The sequence below is a fragment of the Babylonia areolata genome, chromosome 18, assembly GCF_041734735.1.
Source record: "Babylonia areolata isolate BAREFJ2019XMU chromosome 18, ASM4173473v1, whole genome shotgun sequence".
Taxonomy (NCBI): Eukaryota; Metazoa; Mollusca; class Gastropoda; order Neogastropoda; family Buccinidae; genus Babylonia; species Babylonia areolata.
In genome coordinates this window covers 6,165,717-6,178,101 of record NC_134893.1, presented here as the reverse complement: position 1 = coordinate 6,178,101, position 12,385 = coordinate 6,165,717, and the positions used below count along the sequence as shown (strand labels likewise).

At 44.5% G+C, this 12,385-nt stretch overlaps 1 protein-coding gene across 4 annotated transcripts; it reads right to left on the bottom strand.

The window, feature by feature from the left end:
• Positions 1 to 2,676: 2,676 nt before the first annotated feature.
• LOC143293155 (L-rhamnonate dehydratase-like) lies at positions 2,677 to 10,320 on the bottom strand. Of its 4 annotated transcripts, none has more exons than XM_076604071.1 (5): positions 10,290 to 10,320; positions 7,842 to 8,014; positions 5,540 to 5,836; positions 4,573 to 4,917; positions 2,677 to 3,957 (listed from the first exon to the last, which is right to left on the bottom strand). In XM_076604071.1, exons 1-5 carry the CDS (start codon positions 10,303 to 10,305, stop codon positions 3,463 to 3,465), a joined length of 1,326 nt encoding a protein of 441 aa, XP_076460186.1. In that variant the 5' UTR covers positions 10,306 to 10,320; the 3' UTR covers positions 2,677 to 3,462. The 4 variants fall into 4 exon arrangements, with proteins under 4 accessions (XP_076460186.1, XP_076460189.1, XP_076460190.1 ...); XM_076604074.1 differs by lacking the exon at positions 10,290 to 10,320 and adding an exon at positions 9,372 to 9,449; XM_076604075.1 differs by lacking the exon at positions 10,290 to 10,320 and adding an exon at positions 9,359 to 9,387.
• Positions 10,321 to 12,385: the final 2,065 nt, after the last annotated feature.

The following is a 12,385-nucleotide window of genomic DNA, read 5'->3' as shown; positions in this document are numbered from 1 at the left end:
TTTCAACGGCAGCATTTATGCTGGTTGGTTTAAACAGCCTTCAGTGTCAGTGATTGCGTGAACTGACACTCAGGCTGATAATACGGGAAGCAGAAATCTTTTTTTTTTTTTCTTTTCTTTTCTTTTTTAACTTGTTATAGTAAGTGTACTGTAGTTGTGTCTTGTGAGTGCCGTTACGTATAGTTCTAATTCAGTTCCAAGATCACATTGTCTGTTCGTGACTTTGGCCGTGGGCGAAGTTTATTTTTGTTTGGTTGTGTATGTATGTGTAAATACATGTGTAGGTGCATGGTGGGGTCGGAGATGGGTATGTGTGGGTAAGATTGTGTGCAGATGTGCACCGGGCCATTGTAAGTGCACTGATGTGTGTTTCACACACACACACACACACACACACACACACACACAATCACCACTGCCTTCCCTCTCGACAGCTGTAGCTCGCAACTTCGTGGGTAACTTTTGACATGTCCAACCATAGAACCTGGGCGCGTACGTCAGGCAAGGCAGCCATTCTTGACGACACACACGTAGTGGCAGTGATTGTCGTGTCCGGTCACAGAACAGCACAGGTCAGTTGTCATCGGCCAGTCCTGTCACACAAGCCGACCACCAGGCCGAAGTCGTTTCAGTGTCGAGGAGCCGCTTTCAGTAACACCGTCCGACCCGTCCCCGGTTTCGGTTCAGGTTGAAATAGAAACCCATAACCCTCCCCATGCACTCCTTCACCACCCCACTCCACTATATTCATTATATCTATTTTTAAATTCAGTGGAAGGAAGTATTGTATTGAGTACCGAGGCTGAATTGTGAGAAACTTATAACAATAGTTCACGATTAACGAGGCATTGTTATTGATACATGTGTTCGTCACTCCGACAATAATGACAACTGAGTGAGCGTATCCTTGGGACTGGAGACCGCCACCACGTCCACCTAACGCCAGCCCCCCACATTTAACCGAACCTACCGGCACCGAAGACGTCTGCATGAACTCCGTGTCTGTTCGGTTTTAGAGAGAGAGAGAGAGAGAGAGAGAGAGAGAGAGAGAGAGAGAGAGAGAGAGAGAGAGAATTATTTGCTGCGGGCATTAATATGTATAGCCGCTTTTTTTCTTCTTCTTTTTTTTTTTTTTTTTTTTGTTGTTGTTGTTGTTGTTTTTGTTGTTGTTGTTGTTGTTGTTGTTTTGTTGTTGTTTTTTGTAGTGAGAGCTGTGTTGTGGTTGAGTGTAGATACAGAGACCAAGGCTTTCGATACTGTTAGCAGAGATGGCCTTTGGAGAATCATGGCGAAGTACGGATGTCCCAGAAAGTTCATCACCATCATACGGCAACTACACGATGGGATGCTGGCCCGAGTCCAAGACAACGGAGAGACTTCAGAACCATTCCCTGTCTCCAATGGAGTCAAGCAAGGGTGTAGTTCTTGCCCCCACCCTGTTCAGTCTCATGTTTTCAGCCATGCTGACAGATGCCTTCAGAGACGCTGACGTAGGCATTGGCATCAGGTACCGCACAGATGGCTCACTCTTCAACCTCAGGAGGCTTCAAGCAAAAACCAAGGTGAGGACAGACACCGTCAACGACTTCCTGTTTGCTGATGACTGCGCTCTCAACGCTGCCTCTGAAGCTGACACGCAACACAGTGTCGACAAGTTCTCTGCTGCCTGTGACAACTTTGGCCTCGCAATCAGCACAAACAAGACTGAGGTGATGCACCAGCCAGCTCCAGGAAAGCCTTACGTTGAACCAAACATCTTCATCAACGGGCAACGACTGAACGCGGTGGACAAGTTCACATACCTGGGCAGTACACTCTCTCGCACAGTTGTCATCGACGACGAGGTGAATGCCAGACTCGCCAAGGCCAGCGCTGCCTTCGGCAGACTCCATAAGAACGTTTGGAACAGGAGAGGCATCACCCTGGAGACGAAGCTCAAAGTATACAAGGCCATAGTTCTCACCACACTGCTCTATGGATGTGAATCATGGACGGTCTACAAACGCCACGCCAAAAAGCTGAACCACTTCCACACCACCAGCCTCAGAAAACATCTCGGCATAAAGTGGCAAGAGAAGATCCCTGACACAGAGGTGCTCACTCGTGCAAACTTGCCCAGCATCTACACCATCTTGATGCAGGACCAGCTGCGCTGGGCAGGCCATGTAGTTCGCATGCCAGACCATCGGCTCCCCAAGAAACTGCTGTCGGCGAACTCCAACATGGCAAACGCTCCCATGGAGGCCAAAAGAAGTGCTTCAAAGACACTCTGAAAGCTTCTCTGAAGGCCTTCAACATCAGCCACGACACATGGGAGCTGAATGCAATGGACAGACCAAAGTGGCGTTCAGCTGTCCACAAAGGCGCCAAATCCTGTGAGGCCAACAGAATCGCTGCAGCAGAGCAACGCAGACAGGCCAGGAAAAGCAGTGCCAGCAAGTCCCCGACAGCCGCCACCATCCCCTGTCCACACTGTGTCAGAACCTTCCGGGCGCGGATTGGCCTGACCAGTCATCTGCGCACCCACAGAGCCCAACCCACCCACCCCCAAGATGACTAAATGGTCCTCGTCGATCCCGACGGACGAACCACAGGTAGAGAGATATCGAAAGATAGAGAAGAACCAAACTTTTTTTTTCCAATTTTTTCATACAATCAATTCAAAGAACAAACAAATTATGATTAATGTCTTAGGTTTAAACATATATTCTTCCGTTTCCAAAAGGAACGTTGACATTAATCGTGTATCCTATTTTATACAAAACGGTGAAATGGTGTGTCAAAAACTTTTTTTTTCCAGACATAGTATAGTTGTTGTTGTTTTTTTTAAAGGCACGACGGTGACAGTCAAAACCCTTCATTCTGGCATTTGTTTAGTAACAGATAAAATGCACCAACATACGCTCAGACAAAATGTATCACAATATGTTTTACTGAATAATCTGTTATAATCTGTCTTTTATAATAACTCAAAACAACGCCAACAAACTGGAAATGTTCATTAAAAATATTGTAGAGACCTCCAACACACAACTTCAAAACAAGTAGGCCTATTGTGGCATGCATTCAAGGAACTCAAAAAATAATAATAATTAGAATTAAAAGACTCCAGCCATCAAATTATAGTTTGGGAAATAAGTAAAGATTATGTACATTATGGATAGAGGGCTATGTACTGAACATGAAAGAAAGGGGAAGACATAGCGGAACAAAACAAGCACATTGGCGATCCAGTTTCTGAGACTGAATTTCGAAAAGATTGTGGGGAAAATAGAGGCCGGGGATGGAGAAGGATCGTGCGTGACGCATCACTGTCGAAAAACTATGATATGCCTGCCGGTAAGGGTCCGTCAGCTAAGTTCTCCTTTCGATCACCGAAGACTTTAAAAGTAATCAAAACCTTGGACAGAAAGATCACGCCTGTAGATACATTAGCGAGCTACAAGACTGTTTCGGAAAGCCTCAAAAAGGGAAAGCTGGTTTGTCAGGAACCGGAGCGTTGATGTTGGCCAGCGCCTGGCGCCGAGACTCGTCCTCGGAGCGCGGGAAGGGTCTGGTCAGCCGAGACTTGTCCAGGGTCACTCCGAACCCCGGCCTGTCCGGCAGGTCGATGAACCCGCCCTCGGGCAGCGGTTCGTCGGGAAAGAGGCCCCCGAAATAGGGCGTGACCTTGTCCGCGTCAGGGCTGAGGTTGATGAACTCGGCCACGGGACAATTGGTGAAGGCGTACTGAAGATGGTAGGAGTAGACGCTGGAACCGTGCGGAATAACGGGGACGTCCTCTGCCGCTGCCATGGCGACCACCCGTCTGGCTTCGGTCATACCCCCTACCCAGGTGATGTCTGGCTGGAGGATGTCCACGCAGCGGGAGGAGAGCAGCTGTCGGAAGCCGTAGCGGGTGTACTCGTGTTCCCCTGTGGTGAGGAGCACGTTGCTGCCTCGTAGAGCCTCCCGCACCTGATGGGAATGGAGGGGAGCCAATTCAGTGTCTTTTCTTTTCTTTGATACCGTTGCCAGTTTTTTGTGTGTTTTTGTTTGTTTGTTCTGTCTGTCTCTGGTTCTTCGTCTCTATCTCTCTGACTCTTGCTCTTCAGTCTCTCTCTTCTTCTATCTGTTCTTCAACTTGCACACACACACACACACACACACACACACACACACACACACACACACACACACACACACACAGAATGACTGATGTAATGACAGTGACTGACGACAACAATGTGTTTTTAATGTCCATTCATCGTATAGTTATAACGCCCTTCAGAATAGGGACCGAGAAAGAGCAAATCATATATAGTGGGACATCTTATGCAATTTGCATGATCGTTTGAACTTCACACGCGTGTGCGCGCGCGTACACACACACACACACACACACACACACACACACACACACACACACACGCACGCACGCACGCACGCACGTGTGCAGACCCAATTTCATTCACACGTGCACACACTCGCGCAAGGTCGTGAGAGCCCCCATGCTGCAACCATCCCTTTCCACCCCCATCCCTCCTCACTCTCCCTCACACACACACACACAATCACACAAACACACGTCACCTGATTATACCCAGCGTAGTCGTCAGGGGGAAGGAACTCCTCCATCCACTTCAGCCCGAGCGGCTCCAGTCTCTTGGCCAGACGGGCGGCGTAGGTGGCGGTCAGCGCCATGTAGCAGTCCAGCATGAGAGGGAACTCGGGGCCCACGGCTTCCCTCCACTTCCTGAAGAACTGTACGTTCTTCTCCAGGCCCGTGTCGCCCTCGGCAGGCCCGTGGGGGCAGGGCACCTTGGCCGCCACGAAGCCCATCTCTTTGGCCAGGTCGGGACGCGCCGTGGTGCAGTAGACAGGCAGGCGGGGCTTGGTCTTCCCGCCCAAGAGCTGGTACACTGGCTCTCCGCGTGCCTAGATGGTGTATACAATACACCTTACGCTTGATTCATTCCACAGAAGTATTTACTTCTTCTTCTTCTTCTTCTTTTTCTTCTTTTTCTTCTTCTTCCCTAAAGATTCCTGTAAAATATGTCGTACTATAGAGGATTACCTCCCATCCCTCCATACCCTTCCCCCCACCACCCTCCCTCCCACCCCACCCGCCCCGTTTTGCGCCCATTTCTCTACCTCCCTCTTCGCCTCTATGTACAACAGGATCATCCCGGCTTTCCCGGGCATAAACCAGTGAGACGGAACAAAAATGTCCGCTGTGCTGGGTACGCAAGTGCACGCAAATACACTTCCCAAAAAGTGTGAATTTGACGTGTTCTCCTTAGGTAGTACAGCTGGAATTGACAGTGTGAAATATTGTAATTTGATAATTGTGCATCTTAAGCAATACAGCCGCACAACATGATAGTTACGATACGATACGATACAACACAACACAACACAACACAACATGACACGATATAACACGACATGATACGATACGATGCGATGCCACGGGGTGCAATGCAATATGATACGACACGATACAATACAAAACGTAAAAACATGATTCCTCGGAACGCCACAGTTTGGCAACCCTCACCTTGCCCAGCAGGTCCCAGAGCGCCAGATCCACAGCCGAGATGGCCTGCAGGGGCAAACCCTTGCGCCCGTAGTTGAGCGTGGCCCGGAACATCTGGTCCCAGATGAGCTCCACGTCCCGGGGGTCCTGGCCCTCCACGAAGCGGCTCAGGTGACCCTCCACCAGCTGACAGCCAGGGGCGCCCCCGATGGTGACCCCCACACCTACGTTCCCTCTTTCATCTTCCACCTCCACCACCAGCGTTCCCAGAGCGTTGATCCCCCAGGACTTGCGGGAGGAGCGGTACTGGGGGTACACCTGGTGGTCATGGGTCAGGCAGATGATAACGGTATTAGCTGTTTGAGATTTCCGGGTTGAAGGACACAAACCGTCAAAAATGAATTCTGGACAGTAAGGTTTTTCAAGCACATAATTTTGATTTTGGGACAAAATCAAATAATAAAATATCTAAAGATTTGTAGGTCCCACCTTCAGTGCGAACTCGGCTGCATAAGGTACAGCGTACAGCGAAGAACTTTAGAGTGTTGGTTAATAGCATATGACGTGTGAAATGAAAATGGTATTTTTAAGATAAAAAAAAAGTAATCTTGTTAAAACTGTGTTTCTTTGCCGGGTCTCAGCTGGTCCAGTTGTCCCCGCTGTTGAAGATACGTGGATGAATGACGTAACAGAAAGACGGTCAGTCTTCGAGATGAGATGCGATGTATGGACACTGATAGCGAGTTAACTCTTCAGCTGCGATGAACCACATTATCATTTGCATTATGTTTCCATTTGCCCTTTGTATTAGGTCAAGCTGTTTCATCTCTGTCGAGTCATGCTGGAGTGAAAGAAAATATACTGGGTTAGTCAGAGCGAAGGTCACAGTAGGTTGCTCCCGGTGTAGTTCAATAAGTTGCCAGTTTCAACAAAGGTTATAATAAAAGAAATGGGGTCTCTGACCTATGTAGTTTTTGTAACACAACGAAAGAGAGTATCAGACATATTATCATTCTGGCAGTGCATGATCATCCAATGATTCTGGCAAGCATTAATGGATGCAGTGATTGAAAGATGCCCAAATGCTCAAAATTTGCGAATAAAAACTTAACCATTAGCCATGCATGGACTTGACAAAAACATATGATTGGTCCTACTTTTTATTTCATTTTGTTATTTTCTGAATACTACTTGTACCTGTGCAAGTTGAATAAAACAGTACCTGATCTACAATGTCTTAGTAATAAATTGAAACACAGATATACAACCGAGGAGTATATAGCTCGAACAAACATTTTTGCAATTACTTTGTTGCAGGATGGTCTCCTAATAAAGCCCTGTTTATGGACACAAATTAAAGTCAGTAATACGTTTTCTATACATTCTGCAAGTATAATATTGATGTAACTATATTCTGTATCTTGCATCTCAATTCATAGCTGTGCCTTATAATTGTGTGACAAGCAGTTGTCTTCATTTGAGGTACTTTTACCACCTTCCCGTTCTTCTTTTTTTTATTTGTCGTGTGTGTGTGTGTGTGTGTGTGTGTGTGTGTGTGTGTGTGTGTGTGTGTGTGTGTGTGCCCTTACAAATGTATGTATGTGTGTATGCATATGTGTATGTATGTATGCTATTATGTAAAATATTGTGGGATTTTTTGTAAATTTTAAACCACTTTGACAGTTTCTATGAGGTATCATAAGAAGATGACAGATCAATATTTGCTTCACTACATCTGTTTAAAATTAAAAATCAAAGAATTTAAAAAAAGGCGTAGTGGAGGGGAGAGGTGCAGATGCCCGATTTTCGCATAATGCGCTGATCAAGCCAATGCGCCAACTACGATGTGTCTTTCCGGCTGCCATGGGTCAGGCGATGGGCGTGAGGTCTCCATCTATCCAATGGTTTCCAGCCACCACATGACAGCGAATGATTCACGTTAGTTTTTAACCAGACCGAAAAACATCGTTTCTTTCAGTGATTGACAAAACACTGCAGCGAATCATTCGTTCGGAACAAGTTGTTCCGCCTCAAGTTTAAGAAATAGAAATATAAAAAAACTGAAAGAATCCATATCAACTGAAATCACTGTTCTCACCAATATGGTGGACGACGACATATCCAAGGAGCACAAGCCACAAAACACTACCTTTTATGCAAATTCCCAACGCGATATTTTTCCTATTCTTGGCCTGATTGAGGGCTATATTTTTGGAAAATAATCAAATTTTGTGATTCAAAACCTGTATGAACTCTGCAGCTGATCAACATCTTCCATTATCTGCAAATCATAATCCAGATGAACAAAATATGATGTCTTTACCGCCATTGGGCAAGCGATGGGCGCGAGACCCCCGTCGATCCAATGGTTATCCGCCACGTCATGACAGTCTGCGCCCTGATCGAAACCGTAAGTTTGGTTTTCCTTCTTGGCCGGTGTCTGGGTGTAAGCCCGCACACACTTCACTCTTGTCACCCCAGACATTCTCGTGGGCACTGCAAGGCAAATCACAGTATTATTTTTCGTTAATACATCACGGCATTCATCTCTCTCTCTCTCTCTCTCTCTCTCTCTCTCTCTCTCTCTCTCTCTCTCTCTCTCTCTCTCTCAAAAAAAAAAAGAAGAAAAAAAAAAGAAAGAAAATCCTTTCCATGAAATTCATTTCTTCTCTCTCGAACAAATTTTCTGACCAGTTATCTCACACCGAGCTTGTAAATGTTGGCCTTGGTTTCATGTTATTGTATTTAAGCTGACCATAGGTGTACTACATTATCTGCGTACGTGGGTAGTGTGGTGCATGGGATGATTTGAACGACAGATCTATGCTCTGAGAAAAGTGGAGCAGGTTATAGTATGCATGTTGTTTTCACTATACAAGTATGCCTCCCCGTCGTATTAGTTGTACACATGTGTGTGTGTGTGTGTGTGTGTGTGTGTGTGTGTGTGTGTGTGTGTGTGTGTGTGTGTGTGAGACAGAGAGAGAGGGATTCAAGATTCAAGATGGTTTATTCATGTATAGGCCTAGGCCCCTTATGAAGGGGAATGTGAACATTATTTTACAAACAATACATCACGACACTGTGAGCATCAATAAACACAGTCAAACAAAAATATACCAGCATTACAGTTCAATGTGTAGGACAATAAAAGAAAAAAAACAAAAACAAAACAAACAAACAAAAGAATACATACAGCATTTTCACGAAGTAGCCATTTCTCTGAATTTGAAAGCTTTGTATAGAAATAGTGAAAATTTGCGAACAACTTCAGGGGAAGTAGATGACATCAATAAGTTCAATTTAAACAACGTAGGTTTACTATAATATTTTGGCTGAATAAACTCCTCTCGAATGTCTCCGGACAGAGAGAGAGGGAGAGACACAGAGAGAGGGAGAGAGAGACACAGAGAGAGGACTGAACAGGAAAAATGTACACGCATGCATTTTCTTTGGAATGAAAAATAACAGACAAAATCAATAAAAGTGACTGACAGTCTGATTAAATGAATGATTAGAATTTGTCTGGAAAAAAATATATGAATGCATCAAACTGAAATAAAGGATATAAAATTTCCACCTCAGTGGAATTGTCATGCAAGAACACATAAAACACATACTCAGTAACCAAAGTATGAATAAATAAATACAAAAATACGTGACGCAGCCACACACACACACACACACACACACACACACACACACACACACTCGGGCATGTATACTCAATTAAAAATGAACAAACCTGTAAGAATGATGAGCCTCAAATTGTGTCTCACAAGTAAAATCTAAACACAAATGGAAGTAAAAATTGCTCCAACTTCTGTCAAAATGATAACCTACCTGAATAACTTACCTGCCTATCTGCAGTTAGAGACGTGTGTTCGGTGATATGTATAGCCTACTAATATAATCTTAAATCCCGACACTAAAGATTCGCAGCAAATAGCTGCTTCTCTCTCTCTCTCTCTCTCTCTCTCTCTCTCTCTCTCTCTCTCTAGTTCCCTGTCTCTCGAGTCTACCCACCCTCTCTCTCCCACTATCCCTCTCTCTTATCTCTACAAAGCAATATTTACACTGTTAAATGCCTTGTCACGACCGTCGACGACAATCAAATGAAATTACAGGTAAAATATGCACATTGAATTTTTTTTTCATAGAAAACATTCAACGCGTCAGTATGAATGAATCTGACAACTTTTTCCAGTTCAATATCTATCTATCTATCTATCCACGTATTTGTTATCCTGTTTGCTTATTGCCTTTGTAATAATGGCACTGATCGAAGTCCTTAAGTTATACAGCTGTAAAACTGGCCAGTTTTCTTTTCTTTTTTTTTTCTTTTTTTTTTCTTTTTTAAGCAGGAGCATGTGATATATGACACAGCTGTGAACCACTGACGACTAATAGTATCACCACGGCGATAGTGCAGTTATCAAGCAGTGGTATTCAGAGTCACGTATTTACATTCTTATCGGTGAGGCCAAGGTCTTGCTTTCACATGTTTTATGGGCCCGCACTGAAGTCACACATGTCCTTGTCCAGTCTTTCACACACAAACTGAGAATGAAAGGGTAAAAAAAAGGTTAAATATGCAGATCATAGTAGAAGATTAAAAAAAAAAGAAAAAAGAAAGAATGAAATAAACTTTAACACTGAAAAATAAACACATAAATAGATACAAACTATTATGTGATGATGTCCGTGGTTAAGGTAGGGTTGGAGTAAGGGATAGGTAGGATAGAGTAGAAGGCTGTATGAATGGATTACTTACTGCTGACTGGCCCCATATAACGTCGTACGGACGCTGCGTGGTGGGTCGCCGAACTAGAAGCCTCCGTTTGTTCCAGTCATTGGCACGCGCTTGGGTTTGGGCGAAGGTTTTCCCAGTCCACTCAATGATGTTTTTTGTTCACCTGACTTTCTCCTTTGTCCCTTTCTTCTCTTCCTAGTGTAACTGACTTGAAGGAAAATCTTGGAGAGGCCACACGATGTTCACGTGTTACGTGGCCATACTATTTCAACTTTATCTTCATTACAGTAAACAGCAGGTCTTCGTAGTGGTTCATGTGCTATCTCACTCTTCTGTGCACCGCAGTCTTCATTAGTGATGCGATCAGCGAATACAAAACTCTACTGCCCGACTCGTCCTCAGAAAGAAAAAATCTGAGTACATCACTACTCTTTTGCAACATCTCCACTTGCTCCCTGTCTCACACGGAATAAAGTACAAGATGAGCACTCTATGTTATAAATGTATTCACAAATCTACCCCTTCCTATCTCTGCGGCTGCCTTCACCTCTACGTCGTCGGATCCACTCTATTTACGCGTACCCAGTCTCAGACACTCGACTGTTGGCCGCCGTTCTTTCTCTGTCTCTGGACCTTGTGATTGGAATGAACTTCCTCTTTCCCTTCGTCAAGTCTCCACACTCAGCTCTTTCAAGTCTGGCCTTAAAACCCACCTCTTCCCAAAATAGCCTCCCTTCCCAGCCTCTTTCTTGTCTTCAGTTTCTCCAGTTTTAGAGTTGTGCATGCGTGTGAATGACTGGTACGAAAGCGCTTTGATTTGTCTCTGCACAAGATTCAGCGCTATATAAATACCATTATTGTTATTGTTATTATTATTATGAAATGCCAAGAAGTCGTCTGAAGCACCTCATTTCTGCAGGTGTATGAGGTGTATGTATTGAGTAAGGACAGGACAGTAGGACACTGGATTCCATCACAGGCAGGGACATACCAAAGAGACCGAGCACTTTCAATGGTTTATTTACCAAAGTTGCTTCAGGAAGCTACTAATGTGCAGCGGCGACACGTCCAGGAAGAAGCTGGCCGTTGAGAGACGCACACATGGTGTGCTCGGAGAGGGCTATAGCAGAAAGCAGTCTGTGAAAGACTCTGTATATTTATGCTAATGACACGGAAACACCGTAAGACAACAATACAGTCCTTTTCTCAATCGACTGCATTCTGGTGTAAAACAGAACAGATTGTGTAAGTTGCTTCCTGTTCGTTTTGGGACATGTTTGCCAGCGATCTTTGCCGAACCAATTTACGTAAGTCAGATTGGTCGCAATGGAAATGCTCAACACAATCCTTCTAATGAATTTAAAAAGAAGTGTTGACTGGAAAGGGTGAACTTATAAACTGATTTTAATTCACCTGAAACTGAGTCCTTTTTTTTTTTTTTTTTTTTTTACGAGTTTGGAGCTGAAAATTGCGTTGAATCAAGCTTGACGTAGGCAAATGCTACTAGCATAGATTAAAGAAGGAAACGAGACAATCATTTAAACAACATATAACATTTATAGATTTCTGATCCGATAAGAAATAATTTGCAAATTACAGACAGAGCTCAACAAGCACAACTTGGCAGATTGCATTCGTTGAAATTTAGGGTGTGGGGCCATCTTTTGTGTCGATTATGAAAATCCGCTTTTGATCAGTTGCTGAGTACCAGATATACCACACTGCATAGACTGACCCCAAGAGAGTTCCGACGCGGCCAGCTTGAATCTTGCTCGTGCACATCAGTTTAACTTTTATCCCAAATGCGAGCAATGCTAAAGGCGATCGACACTGAAAAAGAAGCAAACATGGGAGACCTCGACATTTTGTCTTTTCAGTCCTCGCGTTTGTGAACCCCAGAGGCGTTGAAACCGTTCTTACACGTAACTGAGGAAAAAGACAGTGCATGGAGGGTTCATTTGACGAACTTGTCGCAAGCTATTTTTTGTGTGTTTTGTGATAGGAACACGACTAATGATTTCTGTTATTTGCCACGTTTGACATGATCATACCCAGCCACTTTCATTGTCTCATCAGTCAACAGGATACGACTTCTCTCTCTCTCTCTCTCTCTCTCT

Excerpts from the sequence above, each read along its gene's own strand:
- LOC143293155 (XM_076604071.1), bottom strand. Across the intron at positions 4,918-5,539 it reads TCTGGGACCTGCTGGGCAAG|GCACGCGGAGAGCCAGTGTA; the intron begins GTGAGGGTTGCC and ends TACACCATCTAG. Across the intron at positions 3,958-4,572 it reads ACTACGCTGGGTATAATCAG|GTGCGGGAGGCTCTACGAGG; the intron begins GTGACGTGTGTT and ends CATTCCCATCAG.